Source organism: Macrotis lagotis, chromosome 1 (assembly GCF_037893015.1).
Source record: "Macrotis lagotis isolate mMagLag1 chromosome 1, bilby.v1.9.chrom.fasta, whole genome shotgun sequence".
NCBI lineage: Eukaryota > Metazoa > Chordata > Mammalia > Peramelemorphia > Peramelidae > Macrotis > Macrotis lagotis.
In genome coordinates, this window is record NC_133658.1 from 894,122,452 (window position 1) to 894,148,648 (window position 26,197).

General features: G+C 38.9%; 1 protein-coding gene across 3 annotated transcripts in view; it reads right to left on the minus strand.

Moving 5' to 3' along the window:
* The window catches only part of PRDM16 (PR/SET domain 16), a 385,859-nt gene extending 379,001 nt beyond the window's left edge, over positions 1–6,858 (minus strand). For all 3 annotated transcript variants that reach the window (XM_074218664.1, XM_074218663.1, XM_074218665.1), the window contains exon 1: positions 6,090–6,858. In XM_074218664.1, coding sequence (XP_074074765.1) covers positions 6,090–6,416 — 327 coding nt within the window. In that variant the 5' untranslated portion in view covers positions 6,417–6,858. The remainder of the gene's footprint in view (positions 1–6,089) is intronic.
* Between the last annotated feature and the right edge of the window lie 19,339 nt (positions 6,859–26,197).

Sequence of the window (26,197 nt, forward strand, 5' to 3'; positions counted from 1 at the left end):
ATGCCAAATTTTCTGGAAGGGAAGTCTGAATCTTAAAATCCTCTTCTCAACTTTGCCCTACCCCCTAAACACAGGTTTTATCATTGCCCTGCTTCCAATTCCATTCTCCTGAGGAGGGTCTTGGGGATAGTGATTCATGGATAATTCATTGAGACTTTTTCATTTTTTACAGGACCTATCATTTCATTGTTATAGACAATGCCAGTGAGAAAACTTCCTTTTATCAATATAAATCTCAGATGGGAATTTATAGTATTAGGAGGGTCGGGGGAAGGGAAGAGACAGAATAAAGGGTCACAAGACTTATTCAGAGTCATATAACCAGCATGTATCAGAAACAGGACTTGAATGGGCTCTTCTTTCTGATTCTGAAACTGACTCTATCTGTATTATAATCCTATCTCTCAGATAGGATCATAACTTCACATATCTTTATTTTGTAATTTTATATTTCAATTTATTTTCTATTATGGAGTGAAATATTGATGGTGCAAGTTGGAAGAAATCCTATGAATGAAAGTCTTTAGTTAAGAATATGGAGGACAATGGAGGATAGACTGTCAGACAATCCTCAAGCAATTGTTTGCTTTCAATGGATGGAAACTGAAAATTCCAAGCACTGTTATTTATTTAGTTGGTGATTCTTGGGGTAAGTAATTCAAACACCAAACTGATAAAAAAAAAAAAAAGAACAGCAATTTAGTTTAGTGGTTTGTCATTCTCAATGACAAGCACATGAATTGGATTTGAGTGAGGGGGTGCTGTGCTAAGTCACCAGAATCACTTTTTTTCTTGAGCCCAGGTCCAGTGTCCCATCCATTGTGCCATCTAGTTGCCTTTCTCAAATTTTAATTGGAAGGTTGCCCTATATCTTATAAAAAGTCAGTGTTTATCAGACATAGGTTCCATTCCCCATCTTTTTTGTATTTGTACAGACTGTCCGCCATGACTGCAAGCTACTCCTTTCTCCCTTTCTGCCTCTTAAGTATCCTTAGGCACCCTTCAGAGCACCCTCTTCTATATGAAACCTAGTGACTTGGGTCTCACCCCCAATGATCCTGCGTTTTCTCTGAACAGCTTGTGTCTAGACTTGTACATGGATGTATCGTTTGCTCCAGCGAGATTATAAACTCCATGTGGGCAGGGATTGGTTTATTTTTCCTCCCCGTATCCTTAAGGCCTAGCACAATGTCTGGTACATGATAGACATTTAATCAATGCTTATTGACTTGACTAGACTCTTAGTTTTGTAGTCAGGAAGACTTGAGGCCAAATCTTTCTCCCAAGGCTTCCCAGTCACGTGACCCTGGACACAGCACAACTCTTTTTGACCTTGTTTTTCTTATCTGCAAAATGGGGTAATAACACTTACATCCCCACTTGGTGAGGGGACTAAATGAGATAAGATTTGTAATATGCTTTGCAAATTTAGAGGGCTACAAAAGAATTAGGTGTTATTAGTAATATTATTGAAATAAAACTGAACAGCTTCAACACTAATTTGGTTTTCACTGGTATAAACATGAAAGCCTTCTGGTGAACTTGGCAAATTAGACTATTTATTTGAACACAACCCAGGTGTGAAGAATTAAAGCCTCTATCTAAACAGTTAAGTGGCTTGCTCAATTCTCCCTCAAAAACAAAAAGCCCTACCCTTCCATAGCTTAATTAACTATTTCAAGCAAAAGTAGGCTGGGCCCTCATTATCTGGATTATGGCCTCCAATTTCCCCCTTTCTTTGGCATATGTAGATGCTCCCTCTCCAGCTCCAAATGGGCCTCTCCATACCATGACAGCAATGACTTGCCCCCTTAATGGATGGCCACAGGATAACAAAGGCACAAGATGGATCATGAAGGCAAGGTAATCAGGGCCTGAACTCTCAAAGAAAACAAGGTCAGAAGAGATAATGCCGGGGTGCGTCTGCAGCTCTGTTTGAGGACGTTGGATTGAGGGCAAATATTTCCAACTGCTGGTATGAAAGGTAGCTGTCGGGTCATGCTCGGGGAACAAAAGACCAGGGCAGAAATCTGAGGAGAACGTTCTCGCACGTCCGACCCAAAATAAATAATATCACAGAGTCAACACATACGACCGATAACAGAAACAGCTCGTACCAGCTCTGGCATTCAATGAGTAATGTAGATATGGACCATTTCTTAAAAATAAGCAAATAGAAACTTGTATCAGGACACAGTAGATGAGAACAAAGTCCCCTGAAGGTCTTGAGAAAGATTATCGTCAGATTCACATACCCTTCATCATCCCCAATCCACCTACTCATGGGACGGCTCCTGACCTATCCGCCCTTTGAGTCTACTTGTCCCAATGCCAGGTAGGGAAGGGCAGGGCAAATAGCTTCTACCCCAGGCAATTTTGTTTCACAGTCAAAAAAATCCATGGATTTTTTCACTTGGGGTCCAAGTTTATGATTTCATTGGTGTTCACTCTTAGTGAGATAGGCAGCTCTATTGAGGCAAAAGGGGCACCTACTCTTCAATTTATAATAGCCCCTAGAGGGGTACCAATGCCAGGGTCACTATCAGAATCTGAACTTTAACTCCATTCTTCTTGACTCCCAGTCCTGGTTTCTAGAACCCCCCCCCCATTTCCTTTCTTTCGGTGCCTTAGTACATAGTAGGTACATGAGGGGGCAACAAGGGGGCACCTGGAATGCCAGGCCTGGAGTCAGGAAGACTCATTTTTGTGAGTTCAAATCCTACCTCAGACACTAAGTAACTGGATGACCCTGTGCAAGTCACTCAATCCTGTTTGCTTCAGTTTCCTCATCTATAAAATGAGCTGGAGGAGGGAATGGCAAAAATCACTCCAGTATCTTTGCCAAGAACACCCTAAATGGGGTCATGAGTGAAATGACTGAACAAGTATTTGACTTACTGTAAATAGATAATTCACTGAAAAAAAATAGATCCTAGTTAAATGCCAGAAGAACATCTTTAACATTGTGCTTTGTCAGGAAATGTTTTTTCTTTATATCAACTCAGGACAATAAAGGAAAAAAAGTATGCCAACTGGCACTCATAGGATCTGAGTCATATCCTGCCTTAGACTCTAGTTGTATGATCTTAGACAAGTCACTTTTCCTAGATCTTAGTTTCTTTCTATGTAACTTGAAGAAAATCTACTAAATGATCTGTAAAGTACCTTCTGGATCTATTCTATGATTCATCATCTGCCTTATATATACTAGGAACTTAATAAATATTACAGATTTGAAAGGAGTGGCTGAGAATTCATCTTTATTATATGCTAAGGATAAAATTAATTTTAACTTCTAATATCTTCCAGGATAAGTAAATGTGATTCACCCAGCTTAATCATTCATTCATTCATTCATTCAGGATCTCACACTACAATCCTATAGTGACTCACATCATTTTGAACAGAGCACATGACACTCCATGTCCTGACTCTGTCTTTGCATTCCCCATGTCCAGAATGCATGCCCTCTTCACTTTGGCCTCCCAACTTTCTTGAAAATCCAGCTAGAGTCCCACCTTCAGCAGGAAACCTTTTCTGATATTCCTTAATGTTAGTGACTTTCCTCTGAACAGTATCCTATAAGTATAGTATCTTGTATAGACAGTTGTTTTCATGCTATTTCTTTCCACACTGCCAATCCCCCATCCCCACTCTGCTGTTGACTTCTCGAGGACAGGGACTAATTCTTTGCCTTTCTTTCTATCTCCAACACTTAGCAGAGTTCCTAACACATAATAAGAGATTCATAAATGCTCATTGACTGTTAGCTGACTGACTAGCTCTTGGAGAAAAAAATCATTCTTTGTATCGATATATATTTTTTGTTTTATGATATTTTGCAGCAACATACCCCAAACCCAATTGGGGACCATGGGGCTACATTTCACCATGACTGTTGATAATGCTAAGAATCTTGACTATGCCCCAGTATTCTAATGGGAGACATATCCTCTCTTTAGGAGGCAATTCCTTCTGAAAGAAATTATAAGTCAGTCATCCAGGACTCAAGTGACTCCAAGACATAATTGTAAAGCGCATTAACTCTTTAAGGCCAGTCACATATGGCAAGAGGCATGGTAAGGTTAAAATCATAAAAGACCAAGATGCTCCTGATTCTCCAGGAAGAGGTAGCATCCCTGTAGTGTAGCTTCTGACATCACCAAGGGGTAACCTAGACAAAACTGATTAAATTGGATAAAACTCAAAAACTCCCCTTGTGGGGGTGGTGGTGGTGGTGGCAGCGAATTTAAGGCATTTCATCAAATCTCCAGTCCAACCCATACCTGAAAAAAGCAATCCCTTTTACAATATTCCCATGTCAGCTAATTGTTATTTGGCCTCTGTTGGAAATTCTGTTGAGAGATAACCCATTCTACTTTAAGAGATCTCCAGATGTTTGGGAGATTCTTATCTTTTCCTTAAGAAAATCCTAAATTTACTTCTCTACAAATGGAACCCCTATTCCAATGACTATGACTCTTGGTTCTATGTTCTGCATACAAATAGTCTTATTGCCCTTTCACATGAAGATCTTTCAAAACATAACTAATAATTATTATTAATTAGCTATTAATTAAACTCTCCTCTGACTTCTTTCTTTATCTGGCTAACCATCTCCATCTCTTTAAGATGGAAATGACAAATTTCTACAGTATCTTTGTCAAGAAAACCCCAGAACAGAGTCATGAAGAGTTGGACATGACAGAAAAGTGCCAACAACAATAATATAGTATAGACTTTAGGTTCTTTCCTAAGCCTATGGACAATCCCAGTCTTATCAATGTCCTTTCTAAAATGTGACATCAAAACCGAGCTACAATATTCCAGAAATGATGAGACTTGAGGAGAGAGAGAGATTATCTTTTGCCTCTTTTTGTATTCAATTAGCATATTGCCTGGCACACATCAATGTTTATTGATCCAGGAGCTAGAGTAGAGACAAAATGTATCTGTACTATATGCTTCAGACCTCATTCCTCTAACTCTGTTCCCTAATCTGGGTGCTTCAAGAAGGGGTAGTCATTGCCTTGGATTCTCTCTCCTCCTCTCCATCCCATGTCTCTTCCCTAGGAACTTTTCATTCCAACCCTTCTAGAAGCTGCAAAATAACCAAAGATTTAATTCCTTCTTTTCTCCTTGGGAAAGATCATTACCCAAAAAAAGTCACCAAAAACCTGGTAAAGGCCAAGAACAATTGAAAAAAATGCATAAAAAATCCCCCCTCCCCCCACCTGCCCTGAGTTTCTATTTTGCAAATCTGGGAAGATCTAGGTCAAGCCCCCAGTAGATCATACCTACAGACTTTCTGATTGCATCTAGCTTCCAGTTATCCCAGCAGGTAACTATAGTTTGCATCCCTCAAATTTGAACCAACTTCCTGCCCCAGTGTCCTTCTGTTCTGCAGACCACCTCTGGCTGGACCTCATTAGTGGGCTTTTTTTTTTAAAGACAACATGCTCTGAAGGTGGGGGGTGAGTAGGAGGTAGAGATTCTCATTCTTTTCTGCTCAATGTTAATCTGGGAATTGGGCATTCCAGACACCTATAAAAACCCCAAAGCCTTTGATAATTGGGGGATGAAGGAACTACAGCCTTCTTTTTATAGCTCATGGCTGTCAGGTATTTGGGGAATGTCACTGGCTACTAGATTTTTTTAATGACTTGCTTCCATTTGGGCTAGAAGAGATTCAAGCTTTTCAATTACAGAAAAATTTCCAAATGTTACTAACTCTCATCCATAGACCATTTGATTAATCTTTTGTATACTACTGTGACTATATAGCCTTACCCCTATGAGCCATAGGGGAAGCATGGGATTCTTTAAGACATGAGGTCATTAAAGATACATTTCTTGGAGGAGAGTAAGCACAACCTTCTGGGGCCCAGAGCAGCCCATGAGAACCTCTGATGTTTTCTGAATGGCGTCATGAAGCTAGGGTATAAAATAAGCCAGGGAAATGTGACATTAGCCAACTTATTTTACCCACGGACTCCCGCCTCAGGGCAGCCGGGTGGGCTCAATCTTGATTTATAAATAGATTGCATACAAGACAAATGAGGGTGATCAATCATACTCAGAGTTCTCACCTCCCATCCAAAGTTTGTCTCCTTCAGCGTGGTCCTGGGCACTGTCATGAAAGGTCCCAGTCGTTCCCCCACTTCCATCTTCCTCTTGGCCCAGATTCCTAGTCCGGCCCCTGGAATCGAAGACTCTCGGAGCTCAAAGTCTGGTGGGATTGGAATGTCATCAGGAATGTAGACAGGGGCCTCATAAGGTGAACCCTCCTTTGGAGTAAAATCTTCACTGGTGGGAAAGGGGGAAGGTGGCCCCATGGGAATGGGGGACATAATGCTGTCCTCGGTCTCTTCCTCTGCACTTTCACCAGCCAAAAGGTCCGGATCCGTCTCATACATATTATTTACAATATCGCTGTCACCTAGAGGAAATAATAGAAGGGTCTTAGGCTGAGTAATAAACTTTTCTCACAATGAGAGAAGTCACGAAGCTAGTTGAGCTAGACTGGGAAGGATTGTCAACCAAATGGAAAAAACAAAACAAAACAAAATACAAGTCTTAAGTCTTAATTCAATGCCATAACTATTTATTAAGTATCTATTTTCTACAAGATTTTTCTCCAGGCAGATGGAACACAAGCTCTACTCATGGGGAGCTTAGGACATGATAGTGGAGAAAAATGTTTCTAAGTAAATATGGTGAAAGGGAAGGATAGGACTAAGAAGAGATAATGGAAAAGAAAGAGATCACAGAAGAGCAGAACCAGAAGGGTTGCCAGAGTTATCTTGCCTGATACATACTCCAAATAGGATACTGAATTAATAGTCATTCAACCTTTGCTTGAAGACTTCTATTGAAGCATGGTACTCACTTCTAGAGGCATCCCATTACATTCCAGAATGGCCTTAAATATTACGATCCTAGATGCTAGAGCTCAAATGGCTTTTAGAGATCATCTTATGCAACCTTTTCATTCTGCAGATGAGGAAATTGAGACCAGGGAGGGTGTGACTTGTCCAAGTCATAAAGATGCAAGGCTTGAACTCTGAAGACCAAGATTTTGGGAAGCTATTTTTTCCTATCATTGAGATCATTTATTCCTAGGAGGAATGAGGAAGACTATTGGTGGAGTGGTACTTGAGATGGAAAGGGAGACTTTGGATATTTTTATAAGTCTATAGGGAAGTCAAAAGGTCAACCAATATATCCTCCTGCCTCTTGGCAATAATACCACACCTAAATCTTCCTGGCCAAAGGAAAGTCTACCCTATTTTTAAAGGTCTCCAAGGATGGAATTCTAACGCTTCTTCCAGTAACTGAGACTTTTCAAGGACCATGATTAACAAATTCTTCCTTGTATCTAATCTAAGTCCTTTACACTGTAATTAAAGCTTGCTTCCTTTTGTCCCCTAATAAAAGGGGTTGGATAAAAGCTTCTTGGAGACTAAAGGCTAAATAATATGTATGATGGGAAATACAATACTCATTTAATTTCTAAACATTTTGGGTCATTCTATTATTGTTCCAACCAATAGAATAGAAACTCTTTGAGGACAGAGGCAGTTACATACCTGCCTTGGTAGTGTCTGTCACTTAGAGGTGCTTAAGGAATGGTATTGTTTAATCAATTGAAGATGCTAACAAATTGTTTATGAAGAAGAGGGCAGGGATGATAGGAATTGATAGAGAATATTTTGAGGTTTTAGATGCCAAAAAGATAGTCTTTTCAAGGTAGTTCCTGATGCCCCACTGGACTGGGAAGGCAAGGACAATGTTGTCCAGAAGACAACATCTAAGTGTGAAGAAGCACTGAAAATCAGACATGCCTTCCTTCCCCAAACCAGGGTAGCCACTGAAAAAGCCCAGATATTTGAAATATTTCAGGTTGAGTCTACCAATTCTGATGTCCAGGGTAAATGTGACTCTGGATTGAGGGAGAGTGAGAAACTCCCAACCTCAGGATACAAAGTATTATGAGTAGGAGAGACCCAAGGAGCAATCTTGTCCTAAAGTATGGGGGAGACAATGTGACCTTAAGATACTGACTTTCATAGCTGGAAAGTGCCCAACATCACTTCAGTCTGCCATGGCAGGGAATGTTGTTAAGGGAGATGAAGGACACAGTAGGACCTGAAGGGACATCATTTGCAATACAGTTTTCTGATAAATACCTGGCTCAAGTTTTAGTCACAATATACAGGAAAGTTGTTGGACAATAGCTCACAGGGAATGGATGATCAAGTGAGGAGTTTTTAAGGATGGAGAAGCAATTGTCTTCTTTTTGGAATGTAAACTCTTTGCAACAGGACTCCAACCTACCAATTCATTATTTCTTTTTTGTATGGACTTTTAAATTTCAGAGAAACTGTTTCTTTTGCTATTTGTTTCTTACCATTCTATCTCACAGAGATGCTCCCCAGTATGTTCCCCCTCCTGACTTCTTCCTTATAGAATCCCTCTTTTTTAAAAAAAAATTATTTATTTTTAATTTATCTAAGGCAATAGGGTTAAGTGACTTGCTCAAGGTCACACAGTGACCTTATGTGTCTGAGGTTGGATTTGAACTCAGATCCTCCTTACTCCAGGGCCAGTGCTCTATCTACTGTGCCACCTAGCTGCCCCCAAATCCCTCTTTTAAAAATTAAATTTTATTTTATTATTAGCTGTTACTTCTCTCACACACACAAGTGCCCTCGCCAAGTGAAAAAGCAAAAAACACAAAACTCATTATAAACATGCAAGCAAGTCAACCAAATCTCCATGTTAGCCAAATCTCATTTTCTTCCAAACTCAGCTCAAGTAACAGTCTTTCCTGATTCCCCCATTGTGTAGTGCCTCACTCCCTATTACCTGCATATATTTTCTACACAATAACATATTATTCCAACCAACAGAATAGAATCTCTTTGAGGGCAGATGTTGCCACATTTTTGCCTTGGTGTAGTCCTATCACTTAGCAGAGTGCCTACCACCTATCAGTGTGTTAGGAATACTGTTGATTAATTGATTGAAGAGGCTAGCAAATTGTTTATGAAGGAGAAGGGGGCAGGGATGATAAGAGATGATAGAGAAAAAAGAAAAAATGGTGACAAAGAACTTGGAGAACTAAGTACTAAAGGAGAGACATTCTATTCATTTCATTTCCTGCCTAAATCAATCCAAAGACTTGGTCAGTTTGACCCTCTTCTCCCCATCCCTCATCACAATCCCCATGTTGCAAGCCCAATGTGCTTGTTCATACAAATCTGTGGAAAGCAAAGCCCTAGGGGAAAAGATGAGTTTTATGCTCCAGAGGGAAAAATAGAAAGAAAAAAACAGATTTAATATTTTCGCACACTGGCTGCTAACAGATTCACTCAAAGACTAACAAAATGTTTTCTTTCAAAAGAAACCCAAGTCTTGGGGGTGGGGGGGAGAATCATGGGGATAACACTTATTTAATTTAGCGGCATTCACAGAAGTAATTATTACATTTTAAGTGGCCAACGGTTCCTTTTTAATTGACTCCTAGGATCCTTTCAGAATTTCGACAACAAAAACTACAGCTGTTGCTTCCCTCCACCCTAAGGATCTGGAGTTGTTTAGGTTTCAAAGAACACCCCCATAAAACATCCCCACGGAATGCCTGCAGAATAGAGGTAAATTATGAGAGGGGGTAATTAACATGCCACCTTATTATCTCGAATTGGTAACTGCACTGAACTAACAAACAAAATGAGGCTGGAGAACTCCATCTCTGTACAATGCACTTCCTTCAGATCCTGAAGGGTGTGGACCCCCTTTTTTTCTCCACCTTCCAGCACAATTAGGGAATGTGTGATTATTTCTGAGAGCCACAGCTAGAATTAAAAGTCAGGAAACTTTCCCAAAAGTTGAGTAAAAGGCAATATGGTTCAGTAGAACAAAGGCTGTATTTTGATATCTGATGAATGGGGCCTAAATTTTGCCTCTGTGATTTGTTGCCCGTGTGACATGGGGAAAAGATCACATCCCAGGGATGTATCCTCCTTCTGTAAAATGAGAGGTTTGATGACCTCTGATGACCTCAATAGATCTAAATCTTTGAGCCTAAATCTTCTCAGAGTTTTTGAATTTTCTTTGCTTCTTGCTTTAACTTGCAAAAAATCAAACAAAATAAAATCCTCATCCAGTGTTGGAAAATCAGTACTTTGTTGGCTGGGGTGGAGTGGTTTCTAATCTAGGGACCAAACAACCAAAGGGTTCATGGGAGGGAAGAAGGATTTCCTGCTGATTAAAGCATAGCCCTTCCATCAGCTCTCCTGGCTAACTGGTGGGGTAGGCTTATCCTCTCTGCATCTCCATCTCATCCCCTGTAATTGCAGTGAGATCTCAGCTTTGCTCCCTAGATTGGCTGAGAGGCTTAATTAGCATGGATGAATTCGGGGTGCAACAAACAACACCAGGAAAAACCCAGTTTGGAAATCAGTTGTGGCAGAAGGAAATGGGTCAGACATTCATGTCCAGGTTGCAATTCTGACGTAGGTCGGCATGACTACCTACCTTTTAAAAGACTGGCTTCTCTCGGTGAAGGGACCCAAATAAGACTTCCTTAAAGAGGCATATGGGCATCACCCCAAATAGACACCTCTTTGAAACAAGACCGGATGGAGATTTTCAGCAAGTGGACAGTCTAAACTCAGGCTAATTTGTTAAAGTACCGCTAGAGCTTGCAATACCAAGGCAGGCCTACAATCACTGCTAACCAGCCTTCAATTATGGCCGGAGTATCCCCAGTCACTATTCTCTGGCATTGTCGAAGGCAGTGCCAAGAACACTAGGTTTTATGTCTTTCCCTCCTTCCCTTTTCTCCTTATAACTTTAGAAATCATCGTGACACAATTCTATGTCATTTACTTGTAAGAAAACCTGAAATTTTTTATTTGGGTTTTGTGGTCATTTCAGGTTATGGGATCATGTATGGGTTCTTTCCCAAGAATTCTTCAGGGAGGCCTACCCATAGAAGAAAAAATAAGAATGCTTGGAAGGGAATAGAAAAAGAAAGGATAAGGGGCCAGAAGAGGAGAAACCATACCCATCCAGGAAATATCAAGCTCCCTCATTTCTCCTAAGAAATAGCCCACTCTATTTCTTCTGTGGGGGAACCCTTTTATTATTAAACTCAGGCTGAATTTCTATTAAGAAACTTGTTGACAGTCCAACTTGTTAGCAATCAATCCTTAGAGCTTATAAAGTAGGTATAAGAAGTAAAGAAATCCAACTGACTCACCACTGAATAAGTTGCACGTGTATTTATCTATCCATTGATTGACTGATTTGTTCATTCATCTATTCATTCATTCCCAGAGCGATGCCATAACTATGTTCTAAACTCCTTTTCAGCCATCTCAACTTAACTGAACACCATCCCCTCCATAATCTTCTAAGATAATAGCTTCAGAACTGAAAGGGACTATAGAGGCCACGGAGACCAACCCCCTCATTTTACAGTTGAGAAATTGAAGCCCAGAGAGTTTGAGAGACTGGCTGGGATTACATACCAATGAGTGCATGAGGCAGGATTCAAAGTGAGGTCTTTCTGATCCCCTGGGCACCATACAATTTACTACAACAGCCTGGTTTTTTTTTTTTTTATTGCCATCTCCATTATTACACAATTGTTAATGACTAAGAAGCCCTGACTTTCTCTTTGAAAGTCTTCTTTATCTCTAGTGTGTCTTCTATCTCTCCAGCATAAGATAACAATAGATTTTTATATTTCCAAACAATTCTTGGATTAATGTTGCAGGGTTCCCTTCTGCCCTTCCCCACTCCCTGACCAACTCCAGAAAGAGGTTCCAGTTCCAAATTCTATACAATGTTGTGCTTAGGAGATTAGGAAAGATCCAAGTGATGTTACCGGCCATCGGGTTGAATGTAGTCAGGTAAGCAAAGGGGTCTCTGAAGAACTACTCTGGATAGGAATTACTATATCAGAATGGCTTCTGGGGTGCCCTAGAGAGACCTAGGTTCAAATCATCCCTTCCATATTTATTATCTGTATCATAATGGACAAGTAACTTCAATTTTCTGAATATCTGGGAATAACCCCTATCATATCTATATGATAGGATTGTTTTGAGGCTCACATCAGATGATATCTGTGAAGTCTGAGGTAAATATTATACCAAGAATAATACTTTAATGAATAATAATTTATATAAGTGCATATAGGTAAATACATATGCTATTTATTACATAATATGGTGGTATGTATATATAGACACAGATATATAGGTAAATAGGACTAGACTAATTATTTCATTAGTAGAGATAATAACTAGCATTTGTTAAGCATGAATTTATATATGAATTTATTTCATACTCTCCCAATTGATATAGTCCCTTCTACCAAAAGAAGTTGGCATATTCTCTCTGAGCACTGAGAGGTTATGTGACTTCTTGGGCTTGAAGTCAGTATGTTTCAATGGCAACACTTGAACCCAGTTCTTCTTAGCTCAGAAGTCAGCTCCCTTTGTGTTGGTGTCTGTGTGTGTATTTGTGCATGTGCATGTGTGTCTCTCTGAACACAAGGCATGCATATATAAATATATTCATGTATGTCACATATATTTGCAAACAAAATTGTATAAAATTACACATAAAATTATATAATTATAGATAATTTATAGATAGTATATAAATTCTATATATGATATAATTCTGCATATAAAATTATATGAAATCATGTATAAATTTATATAATAAATAATTTATACATAATATATAAATTCTATATATAATATAATTATACATATAGAATTATATAAAAATACATATACCTATTAATATAGTGCTATATAAATTCTTGTGCATATACTATGTTATCATTTTATATCATATTAAACATACAAATGTTATATTCTATATTATATTATATATCTCATTTGTGAATATATTATCTAATGTGTGTATAAAAAGAATTTTATATATTATATTGCATTGCAGATAACATCTATTACATGTATACAATGTCTGCATATATAATCTATTCATTATTTAGTATAGATCATGCTCTATATCTAATGTATTTGTGATATATATATATCTAATAGCATAATTATACCCATTGGACACATAAGGAAGTTGAGAATTGAGAGGCGATTCTATGCCTTGCCTTCAGTCTCTATGACTATTATTAGAACAAAACATAGGATCAACTAAACTTGTGATCTTTCTGTCACCAAAGCAGGAAGCTTTTGTTGTTGCCATTGTTGACTTGTTTGTTTTTGTTTTGAGTTAACCTCTAGCATATTCTTTTTCGTCACTGATTGTCTGAAAGGGTTCAGAAACTGGTGTCTGTGAACTTGGGGAGCTATAGGTGGAAGGGGGCAGGAGTGTATGCATATGCATATGAGATGCATGTGTCTACACATGTCTACATAATTGCCTGTAGGTATGTGTATATACACATGTACTCACATGTGTGGTATGCCTATGTATGTTTATATGTATACATTTTGATAATTGCATATCAAAACCAGTGGTTTTCTTTGAAATACCATTTATTTTGTCTTATACATTTAAAAATTGATTCTGAGAAGGGGTTCATAGGTCCCAGCAGACCGATCACCAAAGGCTCCGTGACAAATAAAATGAAGAACCTTTGGTGTCTTTGCAAGAAGAAAATATTTCATAACTGGGATTCTAGAAAAGATGGATCTTCCCCACCTCTCCAAAACAGATTTAATGTGTATGGCCTGTGGTGCACAGAAGCAGTAAAGTAGCCTGGTAGTTGGGGGGGGGGGGGGTATAGTTAAGCCACTGACTCTCTATATGGCTTTGGGAAAGTCCCTTAGGTCTCAGTTTCCTGAGAGTGTTAGACTTCATCTTCTAAGGTCCCTTTCTCTGTCCTGAGATTTTATACCTAAAGTCCTCTCAGCTTTCTCATTCTTTGCTCTAAGGCCTCTTCCTGACCTTTCATGCTCTAAGAGCCCTCTGACATTGTTTTTAAGGGTCTCCCCAGGTCTTGACATTTCCTATTCTAAGATATTTACAGCTTTGACAATCTCCATTCTAAGATCCCTCACAAATCTAACATTCCTCTATCCCAAGTCTCCTACTAGTTCTAATGCCCAATACCCTAAGGTTCCTCTTAGAGCCAATATTATGTTTCTAAATAGAGTATTCTATTCAATCCCAGTACCCACATTTTTTACTACTTTGTACATAGTAGGTATTTAAATATTTGTCACTCTTTGGCAAGGGCCCTTGACAAAAAAAAAGTTAAAATGTGGATTATATAAAGGTAGGAATTATTTCCTGTTTATGTTTGCCCATCCCTACCTTAGAATAATACCTAAGACTCTCCGTAAGTGCTTATTAAGTTGAATGATATGACAAATGGAAAACAATGGAAAATATTTATCCATATGTCAATGCTTGCTGGGTAGCAGAGCCATCCCCCCAGTCACCTACTATTCCCATGAGTCCCCTGAGATTAAAAGGGGGAAGCAAAGACATTTCCTATTCACCAAGCCTCCTGAGTAGAATTTTAGAACCTGATTTCTCAGTTAAATGTGTGACAGCATGACTGAGGAGAGAAGCCCTACATTTTCCACTATAACAAGGACAACAAACGACCCATTGTGGGCCCCGGTGAACAGAAAGGGTCTCCCCTAGTGCATATTAATGACTGACCTGTGATGTAATGGAATAGCACCCCACCAAAAAATGACCATTTTTCATCATGAAACTCAATTCTTGCCTCCAGAGCCAAGATATTAGTTAGTGACACCAGTGTCCACCTTAAGGAGCAGACATTATGTCCTTTCTGTCTCCCATGAGATCCTTTCCCAAATTTCAGAAAGGTTTTGCTCATGTCCATTACCCAAAGAAAACTAATTTATTGTAAGAAGAATCTTGCTTTCCCCAATTTTTCCTGTTCCAATTTTTTTTCCTAACTCTGTTGTAACTTACAAGTGTCCAACTGCTGTAACTTATAGACATTTCCTCTAGTAAAAAGTACAGCGGGCTTCTTACGCAAACATGACCCCAGAAACAAGATTTCCTAAGTATTATAGGCCGTAATCCTGAAAATACTTGTGGTTACTGTAAATGTGCTCTCTCCTAGTATTAGCAAGTCAGATGCTTTGCTGCCTGCCGTATGATTAGCCTCTTAATTCCAATGGAGGAGTTGAACTAGCTAGCGACTGACCTACCAGACTGCTGCTTCCAGATGCAAGAACAAGGTACTGGCTGTTCCCTTCAGATTTCCATGAATGACAAGTGGGGGTGGGGAGGACTGCAGAAGAAGGGGACCCTCTGAGACTTCCATGAGAACTGGTCCAAATATGTATTTGAGATTTTCTTTTTTAGTGGAGGGCAATTAAAAAGGTGCTCAGTTTTCTTAAAGAGAATAGGGTAGTGTCATGAAATATGGCACATGGTGATGATGATGATGATGTTTGTCCCTCATTCTGAAAGAAGACCCTGACTTTGGGAAAGTGATGCCAAGACATGCATGTGAATTGGATTAGAATTAGGGGTGCTGTGCTAAGTCACCAGCCTCATTTTCTCCTCCAGAGTCATCTGGGTCCAGTGACCAGAAATGAATCAAGATGACTGGAGATGGCCCTGGATGTGAGACAATCAGGATTAAGTGACTTGCCCGAGGTCACACAAGCTGGCCAGATACAAATCAGGATGGCTGGAGATGGCCCTGGATGCGAGACAATCAGGGTTAAGTGGCTTGGCTAAAGTCTTACAGCTAATAAGAATCCGAGGCTTAATAAAATGACAAATAAATGCTTATTGATTTGATTTGACTTTCAGAGGGACTTGGGAGAGACCTGCCCCTGACACTTATTATCTGTGTGGTCCTAATGAAGTCATTTAACTTAGCAGTATTAGTGTCAATATACCAAAAGTTCATGAGTGAATGAATGAAGTACCAAAACAGATCATGACCAACTTTTAACTTTGTGAGGGTTCCCAGAAGCTCAGAGAGACTTGCCCTTAGACTCCCAGCCAGTGAGCAGTCAGATTTGAAGGCAAGTCTTCCTAAATCCAAGTCTACAAACTCAATTCAACTATGCCAGCCATTCTGCCATTGCTGTGTATAAAGAGAAATCCTTCCTCTATTTCTACCTAACCTGCCTCACAAGAATATTGTGGCAAAGTGATATTCAGAATCCAGAACTTGGCATCAGGAAGACCTGAGTTCAAATGTGATCTCTGGTACTTTCTGTGTGACCCTGGTCAAATCATTTCACCTTTTTTTCACAGATACTGTGTATTGAAGGTTTCAGCTGCAAGTCAGAGGCAACAATCCAGCACTTTATAAATTTCAAAACAATATTGAAGTGGAGTCCATGACCTAAAAGCCTCTTACTTCCTATGGCTCTGGGTTCTCAGGGTTGTTTCTGGAAGCTTGACTCAAGAGGATTAATTTCTTTTTTATGCTTTCTCACATTACAGTGCCCCAAGTCTCCATAAAGTATCTGTAATGCACACTTCTTAAGTTCGGGAAGCTCACTCTCAAGAATGTTTAACTTTCTCAGAAGCTTCAGGGCAGCTCATGTATCTAACTCATGCTCCCAACCCCAGGGTAGGCCTTCTTCCTTCCAGGGAGGACCACCTGGCATGCCAGCTTTGAAAATCCATGGAGAGAGGGAGCACCTCTGACAAGAGTCCCTTCCTCTGAGCTGTAGCCAGACAGTCAACAGACATTGTTTATATACCTAACCCCACTGCCTGAAATAAATGAAAAATAAGTCGTTGATCCTGGTCAGGAAGGTACCAATGGACATGACTATATTACCTGAAGGGTTAACCTTCACTTCCCTCCAAACAGTCTCATGCCTGTTTACTTTAAAAACTGAGGAGAGCAAGAATCTAAAGGAAATAAGGAACTAGAGAGTCAAGGATGAATGACATCAACAGGAATCACTGAAAGAAAAATCATAATAATATTGATTATCATTTCTAATGCACTCGTGGGTTGGTTAAATACTTTCCTCACAACTGCTCTATGGGGGTATTACAAGAGGTCTTATTATTCCCATTTTTCAGATGAGGAAGCTGAGTCTTAGGGAGTTAAAGGGGTTTGCCCAGAGTCACATAGTTTATAAGTGAAGTGAGATTTGAAGCTAAAATTCCTAACTCCAAGACCAGTCTTCTTTTTGCTAGGCCATGATACCTTCTTTGTAAAAACAAGTGAAGATGTGTGTGGTTCCAGAGAAGGATAATAGTAAGAGGAGTAACCCATCTGTAACCAGTAAGGATACACAACAATTCTCTTTCCAACTTTATGGAATGTGACCAAATTCCCTTAAGTGTTCTGGCTTATTTTGGATCAAACTCTTGTTTGGATTGGTTTTTAATTGTGGGCTAGAAATCAGGGACATGCTACCATACCACCAAAGAAAAACAACAAAACTTTGGAAGAAAGAAGTTCCTGCCTTGCTACCAAACAGGATCACATCATCAAATGACAGAGTTAGAAAGAGCTCATAAAAGCCATGTGTTCCAACCCATCCTTGAATGGGGATCCCTTTAACTTAAAGACCTTTGGTGCCCATAAGTCATTCTGCCTAACCATGCACCTTTGGATGAGCATGGGCTGTGAAGAAATTCATTCAAATTTCTAACAACATCATCAACCAATGATCTTTGATTTAGAGCTTAAAGAGACCTCAGAAGTCATCTAGTGTTTCCCCCAACCACTTTACAAGTGAGTAAACTGAGACTCAGGGAACTGAAATGATGTGCCTAAAGTTAAACAGTTTACTTTCTACTGGACTGTACAATCTGTTTTCTTAGTTACTCTCAAATAGAAAGCCAACTTAGTTTTATTATAACATTATGTCCCTTCTCCCCTTCTCCTCCCCCAGAAGTTTTGGCATCAGTGATGAGGATGCCAAAGAGGAAAATCAACACTGATTTAAGGAAAAAAAAGATCCAAAGGAACGTTTTATTCCAAAAGAAAAAACTGAAAATTTGGAGATTGTTTCTTTATGGGGCTGTGGTTAATATTTGTCACAATAATTTGAAACCAACTCATTAATGTGTCCTATGGCTGAAGAAAACAAGTATCGCAACTTATGGCCCATCTCAGAGAGAAAGGGGAATGTCACATTAAATAAGGGGAAAAAACTATGGGGAAAATGACTTTTTAAGGATCTCTTTTGAAAGAAAATGGACCTCTAGAGAAATAAATGGGAAACTCTTCTCCAAGATAAATGCTATGGCGGGTCTATACTACAACAATGATGATGATAATGATGATGACAATGACTACTATGACACTAATATTAATAGCACTAATAATAGCTCCAACCTACAGGGTTCTGTGTCACTCTCCAACTGTCCAGTGAGGTAGACACTGCATTCTAGAGGTTAGGAGTATAGCCCTGAGAGATGAAATGACTTTCTTAAAAATAAATATCTAGTAAGTGGTAGAATTAGAATTTAACCCAAGTCTTTTGACTCCTAGGTCTAGCATTTTATTTTTGTTTAAAGCATGAGTCTCAGAGAGGTTAAGTAACCTGTCCATCAGCTAATAATACAGATGTCTCCTGCCTCCAAGTCTACAACTCTTTTTTATTATTTCCTGCTCCAGAGGAATTAAATTGTCTAATAATACCAGTAACTCTTAATAACAAAGACTTCTTAATATATACATAAATATATATGCAAATATATATATACATATATATATATATAGAGAGAGAGAGAGAGAGAGAGACAGAGAGAGAGAGAGAGAGAGAGATAATTTCACTTGTCATCACAGTAGATCTGGAAGGTGAGTGCTTTTATTGTCACCTCCTCAACTTTAATCATCCCCATTTTAGAGACAAAGTAATTAAGGAATGCAGAAGTTTCATTATTTGCCTATAGTTTCACAATAAATAAATATCTAAGCAGAATTCAAACTCGGGTCTCTTTGACTCCCCAGTTCAGCCCTTATGTCACATAGATGCCTCAGTTATCCAAAAAAGAATCCCAAAAAATCATGAGAGGAAAACATAAACATGAACTATTTATATTGATTCACTAAAATGATTGAATTCACCAAATTCCTTTCTTTTTCCCTATGTAAACCTATTTAGGCTAGAACAGTCCTTTCTTTTTAGCTTAACCATTGGCTTCTTTCTTTTAATAAGGAATTTCTTTGGGTGAATTGGAAATAATCTGACAGTATTTCAAAGTGCTCCTTAATACACCTCCCCCCCCAAAAAAAAACTATGTCCAAATAACTTTTTACTCAATTCATGTGTCATATTTCTGGCAAAAACAGAGGTCAGTCCAATGAGTTCCAGAAATATTTTCACAAAATATTCTATTAACATTAGACTTATGACCAGTAGGTTGCTGTCCACAGATAGCTTAACTTCTCTGAATGGGTTTCCCACTTGCACTAATTCATTCAGATTAACAATCCTCAGAGAGGTTTCTAGTTAGTAGAAATGACAGAGTAATAATTAATGGAGAAACTTAAGGCTCTGTGCACTGTGCAGATACAACTGAGGTTGGGGTACCTTATTCAGGACTCTGCTGGTAAATGTTTAACAAACAGCTCTCCACCAAAAAAATAAAAATAAAAAGGTTGCACATAATATTTTTAAGTTTAATCTTTATGGTCACTATTTTCTCCATTGCTTTCTTAACTCCAGATAATCAAGTAAATAACAAATCAATCCTTTATTGGTGCATTTGCTGATTTGTGAGGTGTAAAACCTCAAACTGAAAATTTAACAATTGTCTCTCAAGAGATCATTCAATGGGGACTCTAATACACCTTGCCTCTGGTAGTAAACTGAAACTCAATCTCATAGTACTCCAGGTTTATTCACGGAATCTTATAGAATTCTTTTTTTTAAATATTACTTATTTCAAACAATGGGGTTAAGTGACTTGCCCAAGGTCACACAATTAGGTAGTTATTAATTGTACATGACCGAATTTGAACTCAGGTCCTTCTGACTCCAGGTATTCTATTCACTACGTCACCTAACTGCCTCCCAATCTTAGAGAATTCTGAAAACTCTAGATCAATGAATGATAAAATAGAAGCTGGAAAGGATCACAGAGGCTGAACCATTCAAGATTCTCTTTTGGAACACTCTCAACAAGTGTTGAGCCTTTTTTTTTTTTAAAAACTCACCAGTGGATACAAGGCAGCCTATTCCACATTTGGGCAGTCCTCCTTTATAATAAGTTTCTCCTTAGTTCAAGCTGAAATTTGTCTCTCTACCCCTTCTATCTATTGCTGGTTCCAACATTTACATCCAAGAGGAACAAGTAAAATCTCTATGTCCCTGGGTCTGTCCTTCACTTTCTTGAGGATATCTATTATGGAGCTTGCAACTATTCTCTTCTCCAGGCTAAGCAACTGAATTCCTAAAACTGGAACTCATAGGATACAGATGGAAGGCCATTTTTTATCCTGGTTTCTATGGAATAATATAGATTTCAAACTTTTTTGGTTTTAGGACTCCTTTATATTCTTAAAATTATTGAGGTTCTCATTTATCAAAGGTATTCTGAGTATAAAACTAAGTCAAATTTATAAAAATAAGAGCTATTATTCAATTATCAAATGGTCAAAAGATAGGCAGTTTTCTGAAGAAGAAATCAAAGCTATCTATAGTCATAGACAAAATGCTCTAAATCACCATTGATTAGAAAAATACAAATGAAAACAACTCTGAGGTACTGTCTCACATCTATCAGAAAATACATGAATTGTTGGTGGAGTAGTGAACTGATCCAACCATTTTGGGGAACAATATGGAACTATGCCTGAAGGATTATAAAACTGTGAATATTCTTTGATCTAGCAATATCACCATATCCAAAGAGAACAAAGGAAAAGGAAAAGGATTAATTAGCACAAAAATGTTTAGAGCAGCTCTTTTTGTGACAACAAAGAATGGGAAATCAAAGGGATACCCATCAACTGAAGAATGACTGAACAAGTTGTAGCAAATATTTTGATGGAGTATTAACATATAGTGTTTTGCATGGGTTATATCTCCTTTGTTGTGTTTATTATGGTATATTTATTATGCTAATATTATATCCCTTTTTATGTATTCTATTTGAGGGCAGATAGGATGCTTTATTTCATTCATGGATCCACAGCGCTCAACAAAATCCCTTATATAATACTAGGTAATTAATAAATGTTTGCTGAATCTAACAGAATTTAGGAATCACTAACAACTCTAATTAGTTATTAAAATATTCCAAAAGTGAGGGTTGGTTTACTTTTTTTTAATATTTCTTTCTTTTTATTTTTTCAGTTTTTTCAAGGCAATGGGGTTAAGTGGTTTGCCCAAGGCCACACAGCTAAGTAATTATTAAATGTCTGAGGCTGGATTTGAACTCAGGTCCTCCTGACTCCAGGGCCAGTGCTCTATCCACTGCTCCACCTAGCTGCCCCAGGTTGGTTTACTTTTGAGCCCATCAAAATGCCCAGTTTTTTGAGTTGATGAAAAGGGGTAGGGTCTAAGAGTCCAATCAAACTCCGAATGGGTTTTTAAGGGACCCTGAGACCAACGAGCAGACACAGTCTGAAAGTCTCTCTTATAAAGTAAAAGTAGCTTAAAAACAAAATGCGGGGATATCTGTGGCTTTTCACATGTTTCTTCTGTTTCAGATAAAAGATAGACAGACTTTACTGAAGGGGATTCTCAATGGCAAAACCCTCAAAAGAAATATAGAGAAATCTATAGCTCATATGAATTTCACAAAGACCATCTAAGTCACTGCGCATATGGATGTTTGGTGGAGGAAATGGGGGGAGGGAATGAAAGGAGGGAGTGGGGAAGGGGATGCTAAATAAGTTATGACAACACACAAGTGGAACCTATTGAAGACATATATAACCCAGAATCTCAGGCTCTGGGCTTACATGGATGGAACAGGTTCAATTTGAATGGTTTCTTTTTTAAAAAAAACAAGGAAAAATAGCCCAACTACTACTTTCCTTGCATCATTTTGTCCCCACTCTGGTTTCCCTGGGAACCTCAGAATTTGGCTCATTTGCCCCCATCCAAGAGTTTCCTCTGAGAAAGTGAGAATATAGCCTGAGTCTTGGTCTCTGCAGATATGGTTCAAAGGGTCCTCCATTCCTGGGCAAACACTCAGCTCACAATATATCTTAAATACAGGATAGCCTTTATTTCAGCCCACAGAAAGAATGAAATCAGCACAAAGAGCTTGTAGTAACCCTTGAACAAAAATTGGATCATAGGACAATAGATTTCTAAAAAAGGAAAATTCCTCCGCGGAAATGACAATTCTCTTGCCCACACATTTAGCTGAATCCCACCTGCCACCCCAGAGGCCTATCTACCAGTCTCCCAGCCTAAGGGTTTAGACTCCCTAAAAGGAAAATGAACCTGAGGTTGTTAGAAAGGCAATATTTCACTGAGTTCTACCTTCTCTGCATGGATCCTCTGCAGGCCTCCAGGTTTAAAAGGCTCCCCAAAGGATTTGGACTCACCCTTAGAAGGGTCAGCGACCTTGATTTGCTCCCAGTTCACCATCATGACAAAAGTCAACCCAGACAACGTCTTGCAGAGTCCAGATTCCCAGAGAAAAAGAAACGTATAATTGCCTTTTTTCTTCTAGCCAAGTATTTTCTGTACAAATACTTTGCTGTCAAGTTTGATAAAGCATGGAAAAACTTCCTAAGTCAATGGAAATTTTTTTTTTTCATGGAAATGCAAAGGGGTTCAACCTAGAGACCTAATTCTTGAAAAAAATAAAAATAAAAGCTTTTGCTAGAAAGAGAAATTTGGTCACTATAGACTGTATTTTTCCTTTCTTCACATCATTATTGTTTGGTTTCTAATAAAAATCACAGTGAAGTTGAGTCTCTAATAAACCTACCATGGCAGGTCTCACTAAAACCTGGACCTTGGCAGCAGGATGAGAATAAAGCATGGGTAACCCAGGAAAATGACACCAAAAGGAGGCCATGAATTCCACATTCCCATTTCCTAACAAATGTTAGCCAGCTCAGGTCTCTGGTCTCATTGTCATTCCACTCACTGAGCAATCCCCAGAGCTTGGAACAGGAGCCTGGGTATTATTAACACAGCAGATTAATAACACTGGGGGAAAGACATTTTCACAAACATGCTAAATATTAATAATAATCAATAACAGTTTATAGTTCCTAACACGCGCCTGGGACATGACCCCCGGGGACTGGTGAGAGTAGGGGCATCAGCTGCAAAGCGAAGAGAAGAGAATTGGGATCAGGGCCTGAGATTCAGCCTCAGGAAAGAGGACTTCAGAAGAAGGGACAGATTGCCAAAAGGAGACAGAAGTTCTGAGCCAGCCCCAGAACATATCTCAGCTCCCAAATTTTACAGCTACACACACAACTGAGGGAAAGCCTTTGATGGCTGTAGAACCATTGAGGACTTAGTCTTGAGGAAAGAGTCCCAAAACTAGCCTCAGCCTGTCTTATACAAGCCAGATCCACAAAAAGACCCTGTCAATTGATGTAACATTTCTTAATTTCCCGTTCTCTTAAAACTGAATCTTTTGGGGGCAGCTAGGTAGTGCAGTAGATAGAGCAACCAGCCCTGGAGATGGGAGGACCCGATTCAAATCCGGCCTCAGACACTTAATAATAATTACCTAGCTGTGTGACCATGGGCTAGTCACTTAATCCCACTGCCTTGCAAAAAATAAAAACAAACAAAAAAAAACAAACCCCTGTATCCTTACCTATTTCACTGTCATCCAAGGACAGCTGTGAAAATCAAGGCTAACTCTGGTCCTTGAGTTTATAGAATCACAGCCTTATCCCCTTATTTTACAAAAGAGGGAACTGAGGCCCACAGAGGGGAAATGAATTGGCAGAGGTTATACCATCAGTAACCTGGACTGGTGAATCTGGGTTTTCTAATTCCCAGTCCAACTCTCTTCCAAACCAGGTTTCTTCATAAGGTAATGTCTTTCTCATCCCCAAAGCTTCTTTCCCACCCCAAAGTTTAGTGTTTGTTTGGGTTCTAATTTAGTTGTCTAATTTGTCAGAACATTACTATTCCCCCCCATTCTACAGTTGGAGAAATTGTGTGGCAGAGAGCTTAGGTGGTCCCCAGGGCTTGCAACATTGCAGCATCAATGAGAGTGATAACAAATATATTAAGTGGAATCTCTTGCCAATGAATCTCCCAGTCCTCAGTTGGATCCCATCAAGTGAGAAGTTCTTTGAAAAGCCCATATTTCTGTGAAAATGTCAGTTGTTCATTCTAGTGGTGGTGTTCCTCCATAAAAGGTCTTCTCAAGGGCGGCTAGGTGGCATAGTAGATAAAGCACTAACCTTAGAGTCAGGAGTACCTGGGTTCAAATCCGGTCTCAGACACTTAATAATTACCTAGCTGTGTGGCCTTGGGCATGCCACTTAACCCCATTTGACTTGCAAAAAAATAAAAAGGTCTTCTCTGAAGTTTCTCCATGAGGGGAGGCAACTGAACATGAAACAAGGAGTTCCTACCTGGTGGAAGAATAACCATGTAGCCATTTGCTGAGGCCCAAAGAAGCTAAGTTGGGAGAAGATCATGAATTTCTTAAGGGAGAAAGGGAAGGAGAGAGATATTTATTAAAAAATTAAAAAAAGGGGGCAGCTAGGTGGTGCAGTGGATAGAACAGTGGCCCTGGAGTCAGGAGTACCTGAGTTCAAATCCTGCCTCAGACACTTAATAATTACATAGCTGTGTGGCCTTGGGAGAGCCACTTAACCCCATTTGCCTTGGGAAAAAAACCTAAAAAATAAAATAACATAAAAAAATAAAAAACAAACAAAAACCCACCTGCTATAAGCCAGATACTGGTCCAAGCTCTTTACAAATACTATGTTACATTTGCCATGGCGACAAGAAAAGACTATCTATCTAGCCATCGAGGAATTGAGATTTATATGAATAGAAAGAATATCCAGTCTAGTTCCTCTCAGCGGGTCAGAGATCAAGGACAACCCTGGGAGACCTGTTAGGGACAATGCCATCTACATTAAGAGGAGGTAAACAACCCCCCCAAACTCACAGAATATATACTATGTTCACTTTTTAAAAACTTTTCTTATATTTTTTCTTCCTATCACATGGTTTTCTTTCTTTATGCAGTCCTAAGTCCTCTTACACAAGATGACTAATCTGTAATTATATTAAACACAAATGTATATGTATGACTTTTACCAGATTGTTTGCTGCCAAGGGTGGGGGGCAGGGTGGTAGAAATTTGCAAATTTGGTTATAACTTATAAATTTGCAAATAAAAAAGGATATCACCCTGATGCAATTACTAATCTTTATTGTACTGAATTAAAATTATCCTGCAATTACTAATCTTTATTGTACTAAAATTAAATATCAGTAAGTCTTCCTGGGGAATGTAGGGGTCACCAGAGGAAAACGTTTCCTTGACTTTCTATGGACACAAGTAAGAATTTCTTAAGTCCTATTTGGTATTTGTAATAAAGGTATTCTGTGTTTGGTAGCAATCGAGGAAACTAAAGCTAATCTTCTAGATATAGAAAAAAAAGAGCTAGTAATGAGCCAGATTCAGATGTTCTTAGGGCATGAGAGCCCTGGATGGAATCATAAGGAGTGTGATAATAAGGAAGTCAAGTTAGAACTAAGAGAGAATTGGGCAGCTGTGGTACAGTGGATAGAGTTCTGGGCTTAGAGTCAGGAAACTCTGAGTTCAAATTCAGCCTCAGACATTTTCTGGTTGTGTCACCCTGGGCAAGTCATCTATGAACCAAACTAACTCAAAAATAAAGATCTCAATTGTAAAATGAATGGTGATGGATTTAAAGTTGGTTTCTACTTGTGGATCTCAAGGGAACTGTTCTACCACTACTGATTTTAGATTTAGGTCCTAAAGTTTGGTATATGCCAAATAATTAAATCTTAGCTATCCTTTTGTATAGAAATCATCGAAAGAGGCAACTGGTGGTACAGTGGGTGGAACTCTGGGCTTGGAATCAGGAAGTTTTTGAGTTCAAATCCGGCCTTGGACATTTTCTGGATTATGTGATCCTGGGCAAGTCATGTATGAACCAAACTATCTCAAAAAAAAAAAAACCCTTAAAATGAAAGGTGTTGGATTTAGAGCTGATTTCTCTTTGTGGGTTTCAAGGGAACTGTCCAAACAATAATGATGTTAAATTTGAGTCCCAAACCTTGGTACA